Source organism: Podarcis melisellensis (genome assembly GCF_964234715.1).
Source record: "Podarcis melisellensis genome assembly, chromosome: 9".
Classification (NCBI taxonomy): domain Eukaryota; kingdom Metazoa; phylum Chordata; class Lepidosauria; order Squamata; family Lacertidae; genus Podarcis; species Podarcis melisellensis.
The window spans coordinates 58,375,942-58,395,618 of NC_138541.1; the positions used below are offsets into that span (position 1 = coordinate 58,375,942).

A 19,677-nucleotide genomic window follows, 5' to 3' on the forward strand; every position below is an offset into this window, starting at 1 on the left:
GTGAAAGAGAGCTCAGAAGGCTTTGGGGGTAAATATTTGGGGTAGCTTTTCAAAACAAGCCAACTGCAAAAGTTGGCAAAAACCCAGAAATGAATCTAAAAATTATTTCAAGGTCTTATGGTAATTTATTGAAGTAATTAATCTTTTAGCACTAACTATTCCCACTTACAGCTAAGTGTTATGCAAAGTTATCAAAATATTTTAGCAAACAAAACTCTTACCTGGAAATTATCATCTATTTTGAATGTTTTGAAAATGTAAGCTGTGAACTACGGTGTTTGGCATCAATCCCTGAATGCTAACACAATCACCTTGCTGAATAACTATGCAGCCAAAAACATGGAAACAAACTCAATGAATTCTCGTAAAAGTTTGCTGCATATAGATTGTTGAAACAAAGAGAAATAGGCAGACACTTAACACCTTGACAAAAATCAATCCAGTTTGTGACAGGGTTTCTTTCCCCCACCCCACCCCGCTGAACACTTACTTTTCTTTCTTTATTTTAAAATTTCTAAACTCTCTCAATCTGAATAGCTCCTCTCAGGGTGGTTTACTACAAACACAGCTTTCTGAGCCATGGTTGCTATTCAGTATTGAAGGTTTTACCTTAAATAATTATTTAGGGGTGTCAAAGGCATTATGCATGATCCATAGGTTTTCTTCCTATGGCCATGGGAGTCAGTGTAGCTACAAGATCAGAAGCTTTGAAAAGGTACACACACACACACACACAGAGAGAGAGAGAGAGAGAGAGAGAGAGAGAGAGAGCGCACAGAGCTGTCCAGAGCTGTGCTCAGAGGAGAGAGCACAGAGCATTACTAGGGATGGACAAATGCCACCATTTTGATTTTCTTAGAACAACAACAGCAGCAACAACTGCGCTACAACATTCAGAGAAGTGAAAAATCTGATTGATAGCAATGTCGTTTTAGTCCAGAAGTCGTGAATCTCAGGACAGTCTGTATCAGAATTCACGAAGATGAAAGCCCTCTTTACACATTCTATATTAGTGTTAAACAAACATGTAAAGTGGGGTCACAGTGACCCTTCTGATCACCCTCCACAAATTAGAGGGTGCTCTTTTGCATATTTTAGAATCCTAGCAAATCAGGGTTCTGAAACACAGTATGATCACAGTATGATCAGAATGTTGGTCACCCTCCTACAATCAAAACTGCCTCAGTCCCAAATTGGAAGTCAAAAGCTACCTTACTAAAGCTTCAGCAGCATGCAAGTTTTCCTACCTTGCATATTTTAACAGCATAAGTACCTAAACAGTATCTGTTGGTATTTAAATATACTTAGATCATATTCCATTTTAGCCTAATTTAGTTTTGATCTGCCAAGCAGTCATTTCCAGATTGTCAGGAGGATACGAAGTAAAAGGGAGTCATTTGAATAAGGTTAGCGTAGTTCTATTTCATGTTGCCTTTGTCTTCTATGACTCTTAATTCAGTTAGATTTTCCTTGATAACAAAATAGCTTCTTACAGAATACTTGATGTCTCAGCTATCTCAGTCAAAATAATAGTCGCTTTTCAAAAGCACGAGGTTACCTTATCTCTTGATAGTGTGAGAGGCACTGGAAAGCAGATGGATATAAAAAAATAATCTTACCTTGTAAGTTCTATTATAACCATAAACTTACCATATTAATTGGATCAACCGGACCAATGCTGTTAACATAGACATCAGTTTCAATTACTGTAGTTCTCACTAAACAAAACAGTAAGCATAATTCCATGTGAAATGCAGTGCTTCCTTTGTTGTCTAGTAAGTAATGCAATTTTTTTGTGAATTAATAGAAGGCCACACGATTAGTCTTCCTAATGTATCCCTTTCTGTGGACACACAGCTTCATGGACAATGTACACAGCCTGGTATTGGCCTTCAGATGATATGCTATGCTACTATGCTGGGCACACTGCAACATGCCTGGCCATTTTTAACAATGGGGGGTGGCGCTGTGGGTTAAACCACAGAGCCTAGAACTTGCCGATCAGAAGGTCGGCGGTTCGAATCCCCGCCACAGGGTGAGCTTCCGTTGCTCGGTCCCTGCTCCTGCCAACCTAGCAGTTCGAAAGCATGTCAAAGTGCAAGTAGATAAATAGGTACCGCTCTGGTGGGAAGGTAAACGGCATTTCCGTGCGCTGCTCTGGTTCGCCAGAAGCAGCTTAGTCATGCTGGCCACATGACCCGGAAGCTGTATGCCGGCTCCCTCGGCCAATAAAGCGAGATGAGCGCCGCAACCCCAGAGTCGGCCATGACTGGACCTAATGGTCAGGGGTCCCTTTACCTTTCCACACCTCATGCTGGCATCCAGTTGCCCACTACTCTCCAGGCCCACAGCAGGCTATTCTATGGGAGCTCAAGCTCTGCAAGCCCAAGGTCCCAGGTTCAGTACCCCATAACTCCAGGTTACAGTGGAACAGGTAAATGATGATGCACCTAGGACCCTGAGAAACAGGTGTCACTCAGAATAGACAATACACCCTTGTGCAAATTAATTGAAACAAAGCATGTTTTCTATCTGACTCATAATCCTGTACTCAAAACAAACACGAAAGTCAGTTGATCATTATGGTGTCGGAAGCCTGCAGCCAGTAGAAGGAATGATGCGCTCACCACAATATAGTGAGGTTCTACGAAAGAGTAATTCCAGAGCTGCAAAAGAGATATCCTGATGGTACTGGGATATTGATTGGCCAGTGAATTCCTTGGACTAAAATCCCATTGAGAATTTCTGGGCTATATGCAAAAGTCGCCTCCGGACTGTAGACTGTACGACTACGGAGAAGCTCATTCAGGCGCTGATTCAAGTGTGGTACAGGGATCCGAAAATCAACAGTGACTGTTCGAAACTAGTAAACTCCATGCCAAACCGTGTTCAAATGTTGCTTTAAAGTAGTGGAGGTCATATCCGTTACTAATGTACGTACAGTATATGTGAGTTTTGTACATGTACATGTGAGTTTTGTAGAATAAACTACATTGTTTGTTTCAATTAATTTGCACAAGGGTGTAAAAGGCTACATGGACCAATAGTCTGATAGTATAAGGGAGTTCCCTATGTACTCCAACATGGAACATTAGGGGAGCACATAGAGGAAACAGCTGTTGAATGACCATATGTGGTGCATGGAAGGGTTCCCTGCTATATAATGTAGCCAGCTAGGCAGAGGTTTTGCTGGCATACCCTGCAGAAGGTTGGCAGAGGAAGAAGAGAAAGGATTGGTACTATTCAGTGCCAATCAGACCTCCTCCTGAAAACACAGAGTTGCTTGCCTACTGCTCTGCACATTTGGGAGGGGGTAGATCAGGCCAAACACCTGTAATTTATCGATTTTTAAATGTTCTTAATATAAGCACCATGCTTCGGTGGAACACCTCATGTAAAACTTTGCTCCTCTATTTATGTTCAGACCCAATGCACGCAGAAGTCTCATTGAATTGAATGGGTCTTATTCCAAGGCAAGTACTGTAGGATTGCAACCTTAGTTGATGTAAAATATTGAAATATTGTTTATTAACATGGATCATATTAAACCATTGGGGGAAAAGATAGGGTTTGTTAAGCTTTTAAAGCTGGGGCACGGGGAGCGGATGGCAAGCATCCATACTCCAAATTATGATTAATGCATAAAAGTAACAAATGGGTAAAACCAATCAAATGCACCACTAATTATGCAGCCTGCAAATTAATACATTGAAAACACAAAACCAATTCTTTCCTCTCAATATGTTCTTAGCAAAGATAGGTTTAGAAAATCCATTAGCTTCTTCAGCCCTCGTAATTGTATCCCGACCAAAGCACAACTCAGGTTTATTAATATCTTTTCAGCTAGACTCTTGATCAATACACTACACCGGGCACAAAATCAATCACTTATATGAAAGAACAGTGACTCAGAACTTAATTGTTATGTTGCAGAGTATTTTCAAACTTAACTTCAAAGAAAATATCTTCACCGGCCCACTCCCCTGTCCTTGTCTGCCTGAGCAATAATTCATTTAATTGTGAATTTCTCTCTGCCCGGGAGCCACCTGGGACATACACGTAAACTTTAAAAACTATAATAGACATTTCACAGCCCACCCCAAATCTAACAAAATGGGGTGGGTAGCAATGTTATCAATGTCATCTCCAGATAACCTCAATAGCTAATGAGCAACAGTTGTCATTTGAGCCCATCTCCTTGTGCCATAAGAAAGGTGGTTCCTCTCTTTGAAAGCAGATTTTAATTATTTTTCAGGTATGGTATGCAAGCAGCGTTTATTGCTGCAATTGGGGTGGGATGTAGGTGTGTGGCTTCAGGTTGCTTTCCCTATGTGCAAAATAGGATAGAAATGTGACTGTGATCAGTGGCGTAGCGTGGGTTATCAGCACCCGGGGCAAGGCAAGTAATTTGCGCCCCCTAACCCGTGGATTTGCGCCCCCTAACCCATGGATTTCCCTAACCCCCAGATGTTGCGCCCGGTGCAGCCGGCCCCCCCCTGCACCCCCCACGCTACGCCACTGACTGTGATCAATTAAGCAATTAAAGAAGTGTAATCAAAAGAGAAACTTTCAGCACAGAAGAGTTTAGTGATTTGTTTGTCTTTTTATCTGGACTTTGGGGGTTGTAGATAAGCCAGGAATAACTTTACAATAAAATCAGTATATTGAATCTCTGCTTTTAATAGACACGCAGGTCCAACTTTCCGAATGCAATGCATTCCCAAGAAATTGTTCATTAGGCAAGTGTTCACATAATGCGCTGAGGGTTTCCACTATTTCCTATGGGAACATTTCTAATTTGTTGCATCTCCCTCCCAGCCCTGGTTTCTGCCAGAAACTGCTCCAGTCAACCAGAAAAGGCAAACAAAGGAAAGACTGGTTTGTCCAAGAGCTCCTTTTCCCTCCATGGTTTCGGCCCAATATGGCTGCCACTGACCAGCAAAACACAAAGTAGGGAAGTGGGCAAATCCCAGCTGTTCAGATAGCTGAATCCTCAGTTGTTGTAGTGAGGTTTAGGTATAATTATTTTTGTTTGGAGAACTGAAATTTTGGATAATGAGTGTTCCAATAGCAGGTAGTACACACATTACATTAAACAGACACATTGTGATAATTATCCCAGAATTAGAGGTCTGATCCAGTATGCTGCCAAGATACGTCAAGAACAAAAACAGCTGTTGCCAAGACGTATTCAAGATATATTCTTTTAAAACTGAAATTTTAATACAGTGGACACTCAGGTTGCGAACGTGATCTGTGCAGATGCACATTCGCAACCCGCAGTGTTCGCAACCCGTGTCTGCGTATCTGTACAGGCGTGGGTTGCGATTTGGCACTTCTGTGCATGCGCAAAGTGCGATTTAGCGCTTCTGTGCATGCGCGACTGCCGAAACCCGGAAGTAAACAGTTCCAGTACTTCCGGGTTTCGGCAGTCCACAACCAGAAAAAACGCAACCTGAAGCGGACTCAACATGAGGTATGACTTTACCACTTACCTCCAATATCTGGTCGGAGTTTGTTATCGTAGCCTTGGAGTAAAGAGTTCAGTATATGAGTGACATCTCCTTCGTGAATCTTTGGAGCAAGCACCCATGTTTTGTTCACAGTTAGGTCTTCGTCATCTTCATCATCTGCTTTATCCATGCTAATGGTAGTTCAATGAAAGGTTGGGAGAGGGAAAATAATGGAACTTAGCAGTGTGAGGAATGAAATATTCAACAATCAGTGTGGCATAAATATGCAAAAGCATTAAAATAGCAACAGTTAGGATCACAATGAAAGAAAAAAAATTGGTTCAAAAATAAATTTAACTGTTCATTCCTAGCCCAACTATCTTCATTTTCCTGAAAAATCAGTCAACTTGATCCCAGTGAAGTTGTATAATTGAACACTGTGTGTTTTAGTGACATTAGCAGAACTAGAGGGGAATAGTACCACAGGTCTGTAACAGCAACTCCCAATATAATTTATTTGGGGTTTACTCATGCATGTTTTCCTTCACCTTAAAAACTCCTGAAATTTTTTTTAAAAGAATTTTATTTAAAATCTGTAACTATTTTCTTTTGACACAAGTGAGTAAAATTTGCAAGCACGCTAGTCCCTCAAGAGTAGATACAACCTGCCAAATTATAGGCAAATACGTTCAGGGGGTTTTGTGTTGTGTAGTTTCAAATTTTAATTATTATTTTTAAGGAAATGTTGACAATATTTGTTTTATTCTGAAGCAGAATTGAATGAAATTTATAGGCAAGGTCACCCCTTCTGAGGACATGGACCATGCCAAATTTCCAATGGATGGCCGAAGTATTTTTCTGCTAGGGCAGCCGTTGCTGTTTGGGGGTGGGTAATCTCCACCAGCATTCTGTGAGCAATGAGTCTGAAAAGTTCAGGCAAGACAGAGGCACTCATAGCTAAGAAAGTCACTGAACTGCAGTTTAAGAGACTCAGGGGCTTTTGCGCTAGATACCTTTTAAAGTTGATTTGTGAATGAGACGAGCCAAAAGGGATTTGGTTTCCAGGTATAATAATTCATAATTCACCCGGATTACAAACTTCCCTGTCAATCGCAATGGAGTTCTGCTTTCCCAAATCATCCCACCCTGGTATTCTTCTATATATGAATTCTTTCCTTCAACTCAGGCCACCTTCTGCTGATCCCACTTTGCCCCAGACAAGCCACAACTCTTTCTGAGGTACCCTGCATGGGCTCTGGATTCATCTGAATCAAATGCACATCCTAACTATTAAGGTATATACTACATTTACGATCCATGTTTCTCTATGTTAAAATAGCGTTCTATTCTAATATATGCAATACAAAAAGGGAAGTGGGATGGGGAGGAAAGCAGAAAACAAACAAATCCAGGTATCAGTTCTTACACAGTTGTATTCTCAATTTTTATATATGCATAGAATAGGTAAAAGTTGCTGTCCTTCATTGAGAGAGATGGCATATGGCACCCGCTATGCAGAGACATATCCTTCATTTCTTAAAAAAAATCCCCAAATTTTTAATATTTACACCTTACAGATTTTTACACTTTTAAATACAAACTTGATATCACACAGACTAAAACAAGGTAGAAATTTTTAAAAAATGAAGATAATGTATATGTAATGCTATTAACAAATTTAGATTGTTGCAAGGTAATCAGAAGGTAATTTTAGCATTTATGTACATTAAAAAAAAGTCAACGGATGAAATTTGTTCTTTCCAGATCTATTTTGTTATTAAGTTATTCCAGGTTTTCCTATACCAAAGTACCATAATAGGCAGCATACAATTTTGTTCTTGGAATGAAATCCTACATTTAATTTTGCCCGTTTCCTTCATTTGGCCATGGTTTTTTTCCCTTGCACTGCAGCCCACAGCCTTCCAGCATCCCACTTTAAGCTGTGGCATGCTGAGCACTTTGCTCAAATTGCTCCAGGACATTCAATCATGTTAGAAGGATTATCTCACATTCTTCCCTCAGAGATCCAAATCATCACCTGAATGGCTCTCCAGGCTGGCAATGGCAATCGTTATCAAGCCAGAAGCTTCCATATGGAAAGTACAAAGTTATATCAGCTGCGTGTTCAAGTTTGCCTTGTTCTCACTTCCAAAAAGTATTTTAATGGATTCATAGGAGAGGATCCAAAAACCCAGGCAGATAGTTCCATACTGTTAAGTTGTGGGTGAACATATCAGACGACACAGCGATTCTTCAAACAGCTCTTATTTATTCACAGGCCAGAACAGAACTGAACTGAAGGTTTCAGTCAGCCTGCTTATATAGAGCTCCACTACAACGTAACTGTAACCATTTTCTAAAACTATCCAATCACTGAACGTCACTTTCGTTCCCTTATTTGCATAACTATCTACAGTATCCCCCTGCTGGCCCAGGATGAGACTTCAGTACATAACACATACTTCCAACAGGGCTGTGGATTTGTGTTTCTTAAACAGCTGTCCTCTTACTCCAAGTGGTAAACTGCTTTTGAAATGGGGGTGGCATTCAAAAGTAGTTGGCTATATGCGTGGTGATGGGGATTAGTTTAGCGTTCAACGAAAACAAATCAAACACCCCTCTTGGCATGCACATGCTTATCTTTGAATCTTGGACATTATTATGATGTCCCCAAATGAGGACAGTTAGCAAGTAAATTAGTTGTTCACAAATACATTACTGCTAGACTCAATATAATTCTGTTGAATTAGTATCTGCATACTCTTATCAAGATGGAAAAAAAGGAAGGAGCTGCAGAGTGAAAACAATTGCATGTCCATTTATTACTTACCCTTCAGTTGGATAAAGTATAAATTGCTGTTTTGCAAATACACGCAAGGGGGGGAAATGGGCAACAGCTTGAGCGTGTCTGCAAATTCATTCAGATGATCCCCTCAAAGGTCAAAGAATGCCTAGAAGTAATTTTCTCTCTATTTGAATCAAATGAGTGCAGACTTTAAATATTCCTCCAGTGCTAAAGTTTGCAATCTCCATTACTCATTCCAATAAATTTTCAAGCAATTGCTGGAGGCTTGAAGTCAAACAAAGTGCACCCAAACTGAAAGTGGTAACCATAGCAGTGATGAGCATATCTTGACAGGCAGACAATGGTGAGCATTAATTAATGCGCAGAATGCACATATAAAATGGAGATAAAACCATTATAAACCTAAGTTAAGCACAGTTATTTCTGAGGGGGGGGGGAAGGAATCCTAATATTTTGTAAACATATATTATTGCTGCTTCTTAGTTTCAACAGAGCACTGCCCAATCCAGAAATCTCTCTCTCTGTGTGTAAGTCTGTTACAAAGTGGTACAACCTTTACCAATTGATAACAAAGAAATGATTGCATGGATCTGCTTCCTCCACCAAAATGAGTGACCCAAGAAGAAATCAGGGCCACTGTACTGCAATTGCATCCTACATTGTAGATCCTTCATTGAGTAGAGGGTTGGATCCTTTAAAGAATGTCTTAAGTATAAAGTAGCATATAAATAAATTAAACAAATAAATAGCTGTCCTTCGAACTCCCTTCCAGTTCAAAAATTCTATTATTCTAAGGCAGTTCTGTGCAAGTTCCCATATCTTGGAATGATGGCGTCTAAAATATAGACACACTTTTACTCTCGCAAGATTAAATGTATTGACCTCGGCTGTACTTGAGGGACGATTCCAACAGATTCCACATGGAAAACGTTTACGTCCCTGTGGAGATGGCAGTACCAAATCAGTGGCGCATGTCCTTCTGGCTTGCACTCTTTATAAAGACCTGAGGGAATGAGGTTATCACCCCTCTTTTATTGTCCATTCTGGGTCACCCAGCCACTGCCACAGTGTCCTTTCTCTTGGCTGATCAAGATGAGCAGGTGACAGCAAAGGTTGCAAGGTTTTTAGCTGGAGCAATCAGAATAAGATCCACTATTTGACTATTGATTCAAAAACCTTAAAATGTATTTTATATAATTGACTTTTTATTTCTATTCTTTGTATATCGTATTGTTGTTTTATTGCTACGGCTGATGGCTGATGCAAATAAAGATTCATTCATTCATTCATTCATTCATTTCTTGAACTGATGGCTGGATCAGGGTGTTTGCCTTTCCAAAAGGAATAGCATTATGGATTCACTAACTGTGGGAGTAGTCTTTTATTCATACAATGGTTTTTATTTGTGTAGAATTGCACTTCCACAAAATAAATTAAGTTTCCATGTCTTTTTAAAGGATTAACAGAGAGCTAGAAAACAAACCTGAACATTTTATGAAGAGTGGATGCAAAGAGAGGCAATACTGTAGAAATATTCTGTAAAGTCAATCCTACATCTTGAATGTTTTTGATTTTCAGTGTTTATTCTTTTTGTTTGATGCATAAGCAAACTGCATTGTTGAATGCAATTTCTATTTAGCACCACATCTTTCCAATATGTTATTATCCCTTATCCCACCCTCTCCCATCCCCAATATCCCACTATCTTTCCTTCCTCATTTCCCACTACATCCCATCATATCCCACTCTGTAAATGGGCAAAAGAGGAGGGTTGGAGGAATCTGCAGGGAGATGTGAATATAACTTTACATAGCAAAGCAACACTACCAAACTAATGGAAAATAAGATGTTCAAATAGTTTTCTAAACTATTAAGCTGTATTTTAAGTAAAATAAAAATAATAGGAGATAGACAGTGTAATGACCAAATGTGTTGCTGGCAGCTCTGTTTTTGAAAGTGTGAAAATAACTTGCCTTCTAACCACCTGAGTGATGCTACATAGCACTGAGAATCATGTAGGCATGTATAAATATAAATTGCAAAGTGATCGCACGGATTACTGAGATGGGGATGTGATGCTTTACATACTTGTACACCTTATATTTATTATTGTTATAGTGTGTGCTGCTGCTGTTGCTAATTTGTTGAGAAAGAGAAGGCTGGAATACAGACTTCTGACTTCTCCAGACCCCATTCACCCCACACAAAAGTACTAGCATGCCTGATCATGTCCTTTGCTCCACCCTTTACAATAGCAATATCCCCAGTAATCAATGAGATGGTGAGCAGGTAATTTTCTTCTTTTTCTAACCCTCATCACCTGTTCCTTAGTGATTTATCCATCCCCCTTGGGGATGAATGGTAAGCATTTATTTACACAAAGCCATGTAAAGCAGTATATGTTGGGTGGCTGCTCTAAGAGCTGCTCCAAAGTAACTCCTATTGGATTCAGTGGGATTTACTCCCAGGTAAAGGTGGTTAGGACTGAAGGCCAGGTCTGTTCTCCCTTTCCATGGTGAGACCCCCTCATTTAAAACGTGATCCTGTCTGCAGTTGCATTTCTGGAACGCAGGGAATGGTGAGCTGCCCACATAAAACTCTTTGTAATTGAATGAATAAGGGATAATCATTGCCAGGAAAGTTCAGCTTCAGAATATGACTGCTGTGTAGACTGCAAATTAATAATAATAATAATAAAAGTATGTGAAGTCTAAATGAGGAGGGTGCCTGTGCCATATCTTGAGCAAAAGTAGGGCACTCTTGGATGCAGGTTCGCCAGGGGGATTTTGAACCACCCACAAGGCTCTTGAGAGTCTCTCTGCTGTTCCTTTGAACGAACGAGATAATGAGTATGATTGAATTAATGACAAATGCATATTAGTAAATCTCATCACTATAGCCACAAAATCAGCATTCTGCATTACTGGGGCGGGGGTGGCGGGGAGCTAATCCTCCAACTAGTCATTTAGAAACAGGCCTTCATTGTCTGCTGCACACGTCTATGCCTCGAGGATGCTTCAGCGAGTGCTAATTTATGCTTAACATTTTGAACGCCGGTAGAAACAGACCCTCGATTTTAAATGGCCAAAAAACCCCAAATGCAGGAGTATCTTGTAGATTCCTGCTCTGGCAAGTGAAGGGCGGGGTGGGGAATGAGTCGTGCCAGGAGGAGCCAATCAGCAAAGCTGGCCCACTCTCCTTCCTGTAGGGGACAACACACACACAGTGCTGCCACTGCAGTGCTTTGTGGGTTGTGGCCATAGTTCATTAGCAGAGCCAGGGGCTGCTCTGGCACCCAGAGTGGAAGGCTTAAACTAAAGATGAAGCTCGCAATATTGATTGCATGTGATCTGCTTTCCAGGGGAACACAAAATACTGTATTAACCTAGATCACTTAATCATTTGAAACCAGTATTATATCTGAGGTGAGAAGAGCAAGGGCTCAGTCACATCTCCCTATCCTTTTCCCAATAAATATCCAACATATTATTATCAATAATAAAACCAGCAGCACTATGTGGCCATAGTTCATTAGCAGAGCCAGGGGCGTAGCTAGCTGCTCTGGCACCCCGAGTGGCAGGGGCATGACATGCCGCCCTCGGGGGTGCTGCAGTGACCAGAGCATGGGAGCGCCATAAGGGGCAGTAATCTGTGCATGGGGGCGCCATTGAGATCCACATAGGGGCGACACGGAGATCCACCAATGGGGGGTAGCACAGCAATCTGCCCAGGGGGGTGGCATGATGAGCTGCCCACGGAGTTCATCTGGTGGATACAAGCCCCACACTGCCATTTCAGGTAGAGCGGAGCCCTGAGCCACTGTGTCACTCCCAGGAGAGACGCGTGGCTCAGGCACGCTGCAGGCCAGGCCCCGCGGTAAGTGCAGCCCCCCACAGTGTGACATTTTGTCACCCCCCTCAAGGATGACACCCAGGGTGGACCGCCCCCCCCCCCACACACACATACCCCCTTCCTACGCCCCTAAGCAGTGCACATGCTTCATATACAGCAAGCCTGGGTTCAATCCCTGGTATCTCTAGTTCAGTGTTTCCCAACCGGTGTTCCGCGGCACACTTGTGTGCCGCGAGGTGTTGCCTGGTGTGCCGCGAGGTGTTGCCTGGAGGGAGGCGGGCGAGTCCAAAAAAGGTTGGGAAACACTGCTCTAACACACGCCAGCCGGGGTCTGCCTCCGCGTTGCATCAGCTTCCTTGCTCTCGGCGCTCTGCTTGCCAGCCTGGTGGCCTCTGCCCTGCCCCGAGACTGGAAGGGAGGGGCGGGGCTTCCACTGTGGCTGCGTATCTGGCTCTTTCGACTCATTCCTCCTCCGAGTGGGCTTGAAAGAGCGGCCGATGGATGAATCGGCCGGCGACCCTGAAGCCTTGTGTAAAGTAGAGGAGGCGGAGAAGCGACGGCAGGGAGCTTAGGCGCCGCATCCGGCTCATTGCGGGAAGTCAAGATGGCGGCGGGTAAGTGTGGGAAGCAGCTTTTTCCCTCCGCCGCCCCCCTCTCACCGGGAATAAAGGGGGCCCCGCTGGGGGGTGACGTTGTAGAACGCAGAGTTCTTATTTTGGGAAGGTTTGAGGGGTTGGACTAAGCGGGTTGGGGGCTGGTCTGGGCTTCCGCTCCCTCCCCTCCCCACGGAGTGTACCTGCGGTGCAAGGAGGCGCTCTGAGCCACTGCTCTGGGAAAGGAAGGAGGGCGAGGCGGCCTGGCCAAGTGCAGGGGAGACCCATAGTGGGGAGCAGGGGGAGGAGGAGGCACCGAGGAATGGAGGCGGGGGAGACTCCCTCGCTTTGCAGAAACTGCAAAAAACGAGGCAGGAATTGGGTTTGTTTTTGTAGCTCAGGACGTGCTTCGCTTCTGGTGTGCCTAAGGCGGCCGCCCCAATTATCCCCTAGCCCGTCTTTCCAGGTGCTGCCCCCCCTCCACAAAGGGCCATAGAACTGTAGAGTTGGCAGGGGTCCCAAGGGTCATCTAGTCTTAAGTTTCTCTTTCAAAAAGGAAACATGGGTTAAAGCGGCGACGCCGCCCCCCACTCACTTTCCTGCTCTGGCTTCCCTAACAGTTTTCCGAGTTGCGTCACTGGATCCAGCCCCCTTTTCCACAGGTGACACGGGGCTGGAGGGAGGGAAAGAGGGCTTTACGTCGCGCACAAAGGCAGCCTCCTAGAAGCGCTCTGGGCCGGCGCCGTTTCGCCGAAGGCGCCGGAGGACCCCCACCCTCAGCTCCTTCAGAAAGGACTGGAGCGGAATAGCCCTTTCTCTTCTTCCCCAACCCTTGTCGTTGGAGGAGTCCCTCAGTCCCTCGCTTTGCTGCCTCCTCCCCCCCCCCACCCCCAAAGCTTGGAGGTTCCCCGGCAAGGGGGAGGGGAAAAAATTGAAACTTACACTTTCGTGCGTCCCTCCCGGCGTGACGCTGCGTGCTGACGTCACGGGGCTGTAATGGTGGTGTGCCTCGATATTTTTTTCATCAAACAAGTGTGCCTTTGCCCAAAAAAGGTTGGGAAACACTGCTCTAGTTAAAGGACAGCAGAAGTATGGCTGGGAATACCATTCCCTTTGATTGCAAACTATACCTGTCTTCTGACCCTGGTGTTTTCCTTATGCTAAAGATGGGTGCTTCCGTTTGGCAAACTTGCTGCTCCCCCACACGGAAGCCTTAATGGTTAAGCTTAAAAACTAAGATTTGTCTTTTACAGAAGCTTGTCTGCAGCCTTTTACAAAAGTGTCTGGATTGTGGATGGCCACAAAGCTCACAGGGGTTTCTTGTTTTGACTTGTGCTTGCCTTGTAAAGGTAAAGTGACCCCTGACCATTAGGTCCAGCCGTGGCTGACGCTGTGGCGCTCATCTCGCTTTATTGGCCGAGGGAGCCGGTGTACAGCTTCCGGGTCATGTGGCCAGCATGACTAAGCCGCTTCTGGCAAACCAGAGCAGTGCACGGAAACGCCATTTACCTTCCCGCCGGAGTGGTACCTATTTATCTACTTGCACTCTGACGTGCTTTGAACTGCTAGGTTGGCAGGAGCAGGGGCCTCGCAACGGGAGCTCACCCCATTGCAGGGATTCGAACCACTGACCTTCTGATCGGCAAGTCCGAGGCTCTGTGGGTTAACCCACAGCCCCAGATCAATCTGAAGCAGTCCACCTTGGCTTGTTATCCTGGATTTGCAGCAATCTTCTGCACACCTCTAGTAGGCATGCCCAGTGGTTTGTGGCCAGCACCTGATAATCTGAGATATGCAGCCTCAGTCTATGCTGACAGTGCTGGTGGCCTGAAAGCGAGCTAATGGTTTGGTAGACAGTGAACAGGCTGGTAATCAGGGATATACTGTTACGTGAGAGCAATTTAGTCTGCACCTGAGACACATTAGTCAGACGGAGGAGTCAGCTTCATAGGGCCAGATGGGACCTTATTTGTTCCTTGTGTCACCTGATCCCTGCCAGGCTGACCCCTGTTTTCCCATCCATTAGATACTCGCAGTTGTGCCAGTGCAGCACAGCAGGGATGTAGTGAGTTTCACAGCCAGCAACCACAGTTTTTGAGATCCCACGATCCTCACAACTGTCTAGAGATAGCCTGCACTGATGATAGTCATTGTAGCTGAACTGGGTTCCACACAGTCACAAAAACAAATTAACTGAAAAAGCCTCAAAAACGCAAAATAAATAGCAAAAACAAAAGCCCCAAACTTAATCCATTCCGGAAGTACGTTTGACTTCCAAAATGTTTGAAAATCAAGGTGCAGCTTCTGATTGGTGCAGGCACCCCGGAAATAATAGCTGACAGCCGCATTGGATGTTCGGCTTCCAAAAAACGTTCAAAAACTGGAACACTCACTTCCAGGTTTTCGGCGTTTGAGAACCAAGGTACCACTGCACAGAGGACAAGGTAGTTGAATCACAATGACAGCATTGCCTGCGCACATTGGCTCACCTGGAAAGGCCTAAGCACATAGAAGCAGTGTGCAGTCTCTGTCAGCATGACTGGGAACACTGCTTTGCCAAATTACAAAGGCACCTCTAGTTATGAACTTAATTTGTTCCGGAGGTGCGTTCTTAACCTGAAACTGTTCTTAACTAGAGGCGTGCTTTCGCTAATGGGGCCTCTTGCTGCCACTGTGCCGCCGGCACATGATTTCCGTTCTCATCCTGGGGCAAAATTCTCAGCTCGAGGTAACTCTTCCAGGGTAGCGGAGTTTGTAACCTGAAGCGTTTGTAAGTACAGTGGTACCTCGGGTTACATACGCTTCAGGTTACAGACTCCGCTAACCCAGAAATAGTGCTTCAGGTTAAGAACTTTGCTTCAGGATGAGAACAGAAATTGTGCTCCGGCGGCGTGGCAGCAGCAGGAGGCTCCATTAGCTAAAGTGGTGATTCAGGTTAAGAACAGTTTCAGGTTAAGAACGGACTTCCGGAACGAATTAAGTTCTTAACCCAAGGTACCACTGTAGTAGTAGAAGAAGAGTTTGTATTTGATATCCCGCTTTATCACTACCCTAAGGAGTCTCAAAGCGGCTAACATTCTCCTGTCCCTTCCTCCCCCACAACAAACACTCTGTGGGGTGAGTGGGGCTGAGAGACTTCAGAGAAGTGTGACTAGCCCAAGTTCACCCAGCAGCTGCATGTGGAGGAGCGGAGACACGAACCCGGTTCACCAGATTACGAGTCTATCGCTCTTAACCACTACACCCACCACACTGGTTCTACTGTACTGGACGTCCTGGTTGGAACCCCCCTCTCACCCTTCACCGTGCCACATGAACTGGGCATGTTATCCATGGGTAGCATTTTCTAGAAGCCAATTGTGTGCTTCACATTTGAGATTTTGTTTCCTTTTAACTTAGTGTCCTATTATGCTGAGTTAGTGAACAAAGAGGTTTTCAAATATGCTTTTCCCTCTCATCAGAATAATTCAAGGCATGCTAATCAGATATGGAAAAAAGTAGCAAATGAATAATTGATAACCGAGTTCAGTGAAGCAAACTACAGTATACCGAGGTTAGGAGGAGAATTAATAGAAAAGCTTCATGCCCTAATCCTCATCTACATGTTATTCTAATAAACTTCTGTGATGGTCTCATCTTCCAACTGCTTTAGGAAACAACTCCGCATGTCAGGGTCCTCAGTTTTTTTCGCACGCACACACACACACATGAGCTGGGTGCCCAAAATGCTAGTACAGTGGTACCTCGGGTAACATATGCTTCAGGTTACATATGCTTCAGGTTACAGACTCTGCTAATCCAGAAATAGTACCTCGGGTTAAGAACTTTGCTTCAGGATGAGAACAGAAATTGTGCTCCAGCGGCGCGGCAGCAGCAGGAGGCCCCATTAGCTAAAGTGGTGCTTCAGGTTAAGAACAGTTTCAGGTTAAGTACGGACCTCCGGAACGAATTAAGTACTTAACCTGAGGTACCACTGTAATTCCACTATCCAAATCTGGGCTTCAGCAATTGGTAAGTATTCATTTTGAGAATTTTTATGCCTGAATAAACAAATATCGCCCCCCCCCCCTTAATCCATATAAACATTGACTCTTGCCACAGGTACTTGAAGCAGTCAAATGTTTACAAATTCATGGCATAAATTAAAGAAGTTCCCTGCTTATTATTCTCCCCAAAGAAACACACGTTTATAGTGGTTTTGCTCCTAGCCAGACTATTAACCACACGTTGCCCTCTGGGATATCTTTATTACAGTTTGCTCTCAGGTTACATTGTCAGTGATTCTCCTTCTTAATGAACCATTGTATATTAACTTTTGGTAGCAAGAAGCTGGACTTTTAAGCTGCATTAACTCCATGCTGAGGGAGACAGCACAAGTTAAGTAAATTGCAAAACGCCTATATAAGAAGACTTTGATACAGACTGGTTCGGCACTGTCTGAGCCTGGAATGAGACACTATCACAAGCACAAGATGTGAAGGAATCTAACTGTTATGTCATTTTGGGGTTTTTTTGTTCTAGGCTGTAGAACGGTTGTTTTTCCTCAGAGGCTACTACTCACAGCAGGGCCAAAGGTTCAGTCCAAGAACCTGATACTTAAGTACTTAAGGGTGGGAATGAAATTGAAAGGCTGAAGGGAGGGGGTGAGGAAACCCAAAGAAATTATGAGAAAGTGAAACAGAAGCAGTATTCTTCTGGCTGGCCAAAAGCTTGAGGTGGGAGAGTAGAATTAATTTATTAAAATAAAGCTGGTATGGATTAGCTGCCAAGCATTAGCTTATGTAGAGGAACAGTTTGAACTAGGCTGAGTAGGATGATTTCCTATCTCGTTTTAATTCCCTCTATTGTTTACATGTTATTGCTCAAAGTGTTTTAAAATTAGTTTTCTTCCCCTTTAAAATATTTTCTCATTGTCTCCTGGGACATATGGATGCCAACTACGTGTGTGTGTGTGTGAGAGAGAGAGAGAGGGAGAGAGAGAGAGAGAGAGAGAGAGAGAGAGAGAGAGAGAGAGAGAGAGAGAGAGAGAAATATGCTCTTATATTTTGTTATTTAGGTAAAGGTAAAGGTAAAGGGACCCCTGACCATTAGGTCCAGTCATGACTGACTCTGGGGTTGCGGCGCTCATCTCGCTCTATTGGCCGAGGGAGCGGGCGTACGGCTTCCGGGTCATGTGGCCAGCATGACTAAGCCGCTTCTGGTGAACCAGAGCAGTGCACGGAAACGCCGTTTACCTTCACGCTGGAGCGGTACCTATTGATCTACTTGCACTTTGACATGCTTTGGAACTGCTAGGTGGGCAGGAGCAGGGGCTGAGCAACGGGAGCTCACCCCGTCATGGGGATTCGAACCGCCAATCTTCTGATTGGCAAGTCCTAGGCTCTGTGGTTTAACCCACAGTGTCACCCGCGTCCCTATTTTGTTATTTACCCCGTGCCTATACAGCACAGAGTTGAACGAGCATATCATACAGTGCAGAGTGTAGGACGGGCCAGTAAACAAGTTTCAGGGGCCAAAAGGTTGGTTAGTGGAGACAGCAAGGGAATAAAGAAATCTCCTTGGTGATGGAAGGTTTGGATTAGCTCGCTTGATCCCCTCCTCTCTAGAGTTCATGCTTTTGCACAAGGAAATGAAAACAACTGCTCCAGGCCTCCTTTTTCTCTGTTCCTCATATGACTAGGGCTACTCAACACAGGATGTGATGTAATCAGGCTGTGATTTCTCTCCCCCCCCCCCCCGCTTTCATTGGCAGAACTCACAGTCTGATGACATCACACTGAGTATTGATTTTCCCAACTACGCAATACGAGAGAGAAATGGGAAAAACAAAGCATGGAGCTGTTACGGTTTTTGGCACCAGCTGTGTGTTTGTGACAACATCTAGTTCCAGACAGAGTCTTATGATAAAAACAGATAATATTTCATACTCAAGTGGAAGTTGTACTAGGCAAGGGGGGGAGAACTGTCCTAATTATTATTTCCAACTAATTAGAAACAGCAACATGACTAATAAATCCCCAAGCACAAAATGACTAATGACTAGGTATTTTCACTAGCAGGCAGCATGTTCATCTTTAAACATGAATATTGGAGATCTTTGTTCTATTTTCAATATGGAGCAGGCCAATCAGCTGAGTTTTAAATTGTAATTAACACCTGTCAGATTATGCAGTGGATAGCACAAAATAAGAGAGCAATGGTCTTTTGCTGCTATCCACAGTGTAAGTGAGACCCAGCACCAAAGTTGGGTTATCTGAGCTCTGTAAATCTGAGCGCCCAAATTAAGTTAATGACCATGAATTTTAAAAGGCAGCAGCTGAACGTGACCTCCCGGTTTCAATAAACAAATCCTATGGCTGAGATGGCATTTTATTCCTTTTTTTTATTATTTCTTCACAGAACTGGAGCTTATGAGTCACAAGACCCAGGGCAGTATGCTGATGTTCTTGTCTGATCAAACATTTAATTGGGCAACAACTCCTGTGATTTAAGGCATGGAAAGAATGAACACAATTATTTGTCATTCCTATTGCACTAGAAGCATCTTTTCCGAGACCAAAACATCCTCATAAACCAAGGGCAGGGAACCATTTTTGGCAGCATGGGTTAGATCCTTATCAGGATCAGCCTCACCAGAGGGGGGGGGTGGAATTTGACAGGTGGGTGGCCCTATGAACCTCTCAAAACCCCTTGTGTGGAATATCAGATAGCCAGCTGGGTGTCAGGTGCTTGAGAACCAGCAACAGCCTCAAAGACCTTTGGCTGTTTGCAAAGGGCTTTAAGATAGCCCCCATGTTATCTTATGTAGGGTGGGGGTTGGCTGCTGCCTGACAGGCTTTTGCAAAAGCACTCTTTGAAGCAGTGCCTCCTCCATTTAGCATCACTTGGCAATGTTTAAAGGGAGAAGAGGCTGCTTCAAATAGCACTTTTGCCAAGCTCTTTAATACAGACCCTGCACTCCTGTCTTGAGCCT

The 19,677-nt window shown here is 44.0% G+C and overlaps 1 protein-coding gene and 1 long non-coding RNA gene across 3 annotated transcripts in view; one reads left to right on the forward strand and one right to left on the reverse strand.

Annotated features, from left to right (window-relative positions):
- The window catches only part of GABRG1 (gamma-aminobutyric acid type A receptor subunit gamma1), a 72,474-nt gene that overhangs the window by 32,874 nt on the left and 19,923 nt on the right, over positions 1 to 19,677 (reverse strand). For both annotated transcript variants that reach the window (XM_081924568.1, XM_081924567.1), the window contains exons 2-3: positions 5,496 to 5,644; positions 1,651 to 1,718 (exon numbers count right to left, since the gene is read on the reverse strand). In XM_081924568.1, coding sequence (XP_081780694.1) covers positions 1,651 to 1,718; positions 5,496 to 5,644 — 217 coding nt within the window. The remainder of the gene's footprint in view (positions 1 to 1,650; positions 1,719 to 5,495; positions 5,645 to 19,677) is intronic.
- LOC309377435 lies at positions 949 to 19,638 on the forward strand. The gene is made up of 3 exons (XR_014171568.1): positions 949 to 1,406; positions 6,640 to 6,748; positions 19,104 to 19,638. It is a non-coding gene; the product is annotated as an uncharacterized lncRNA (long non-coding RNA).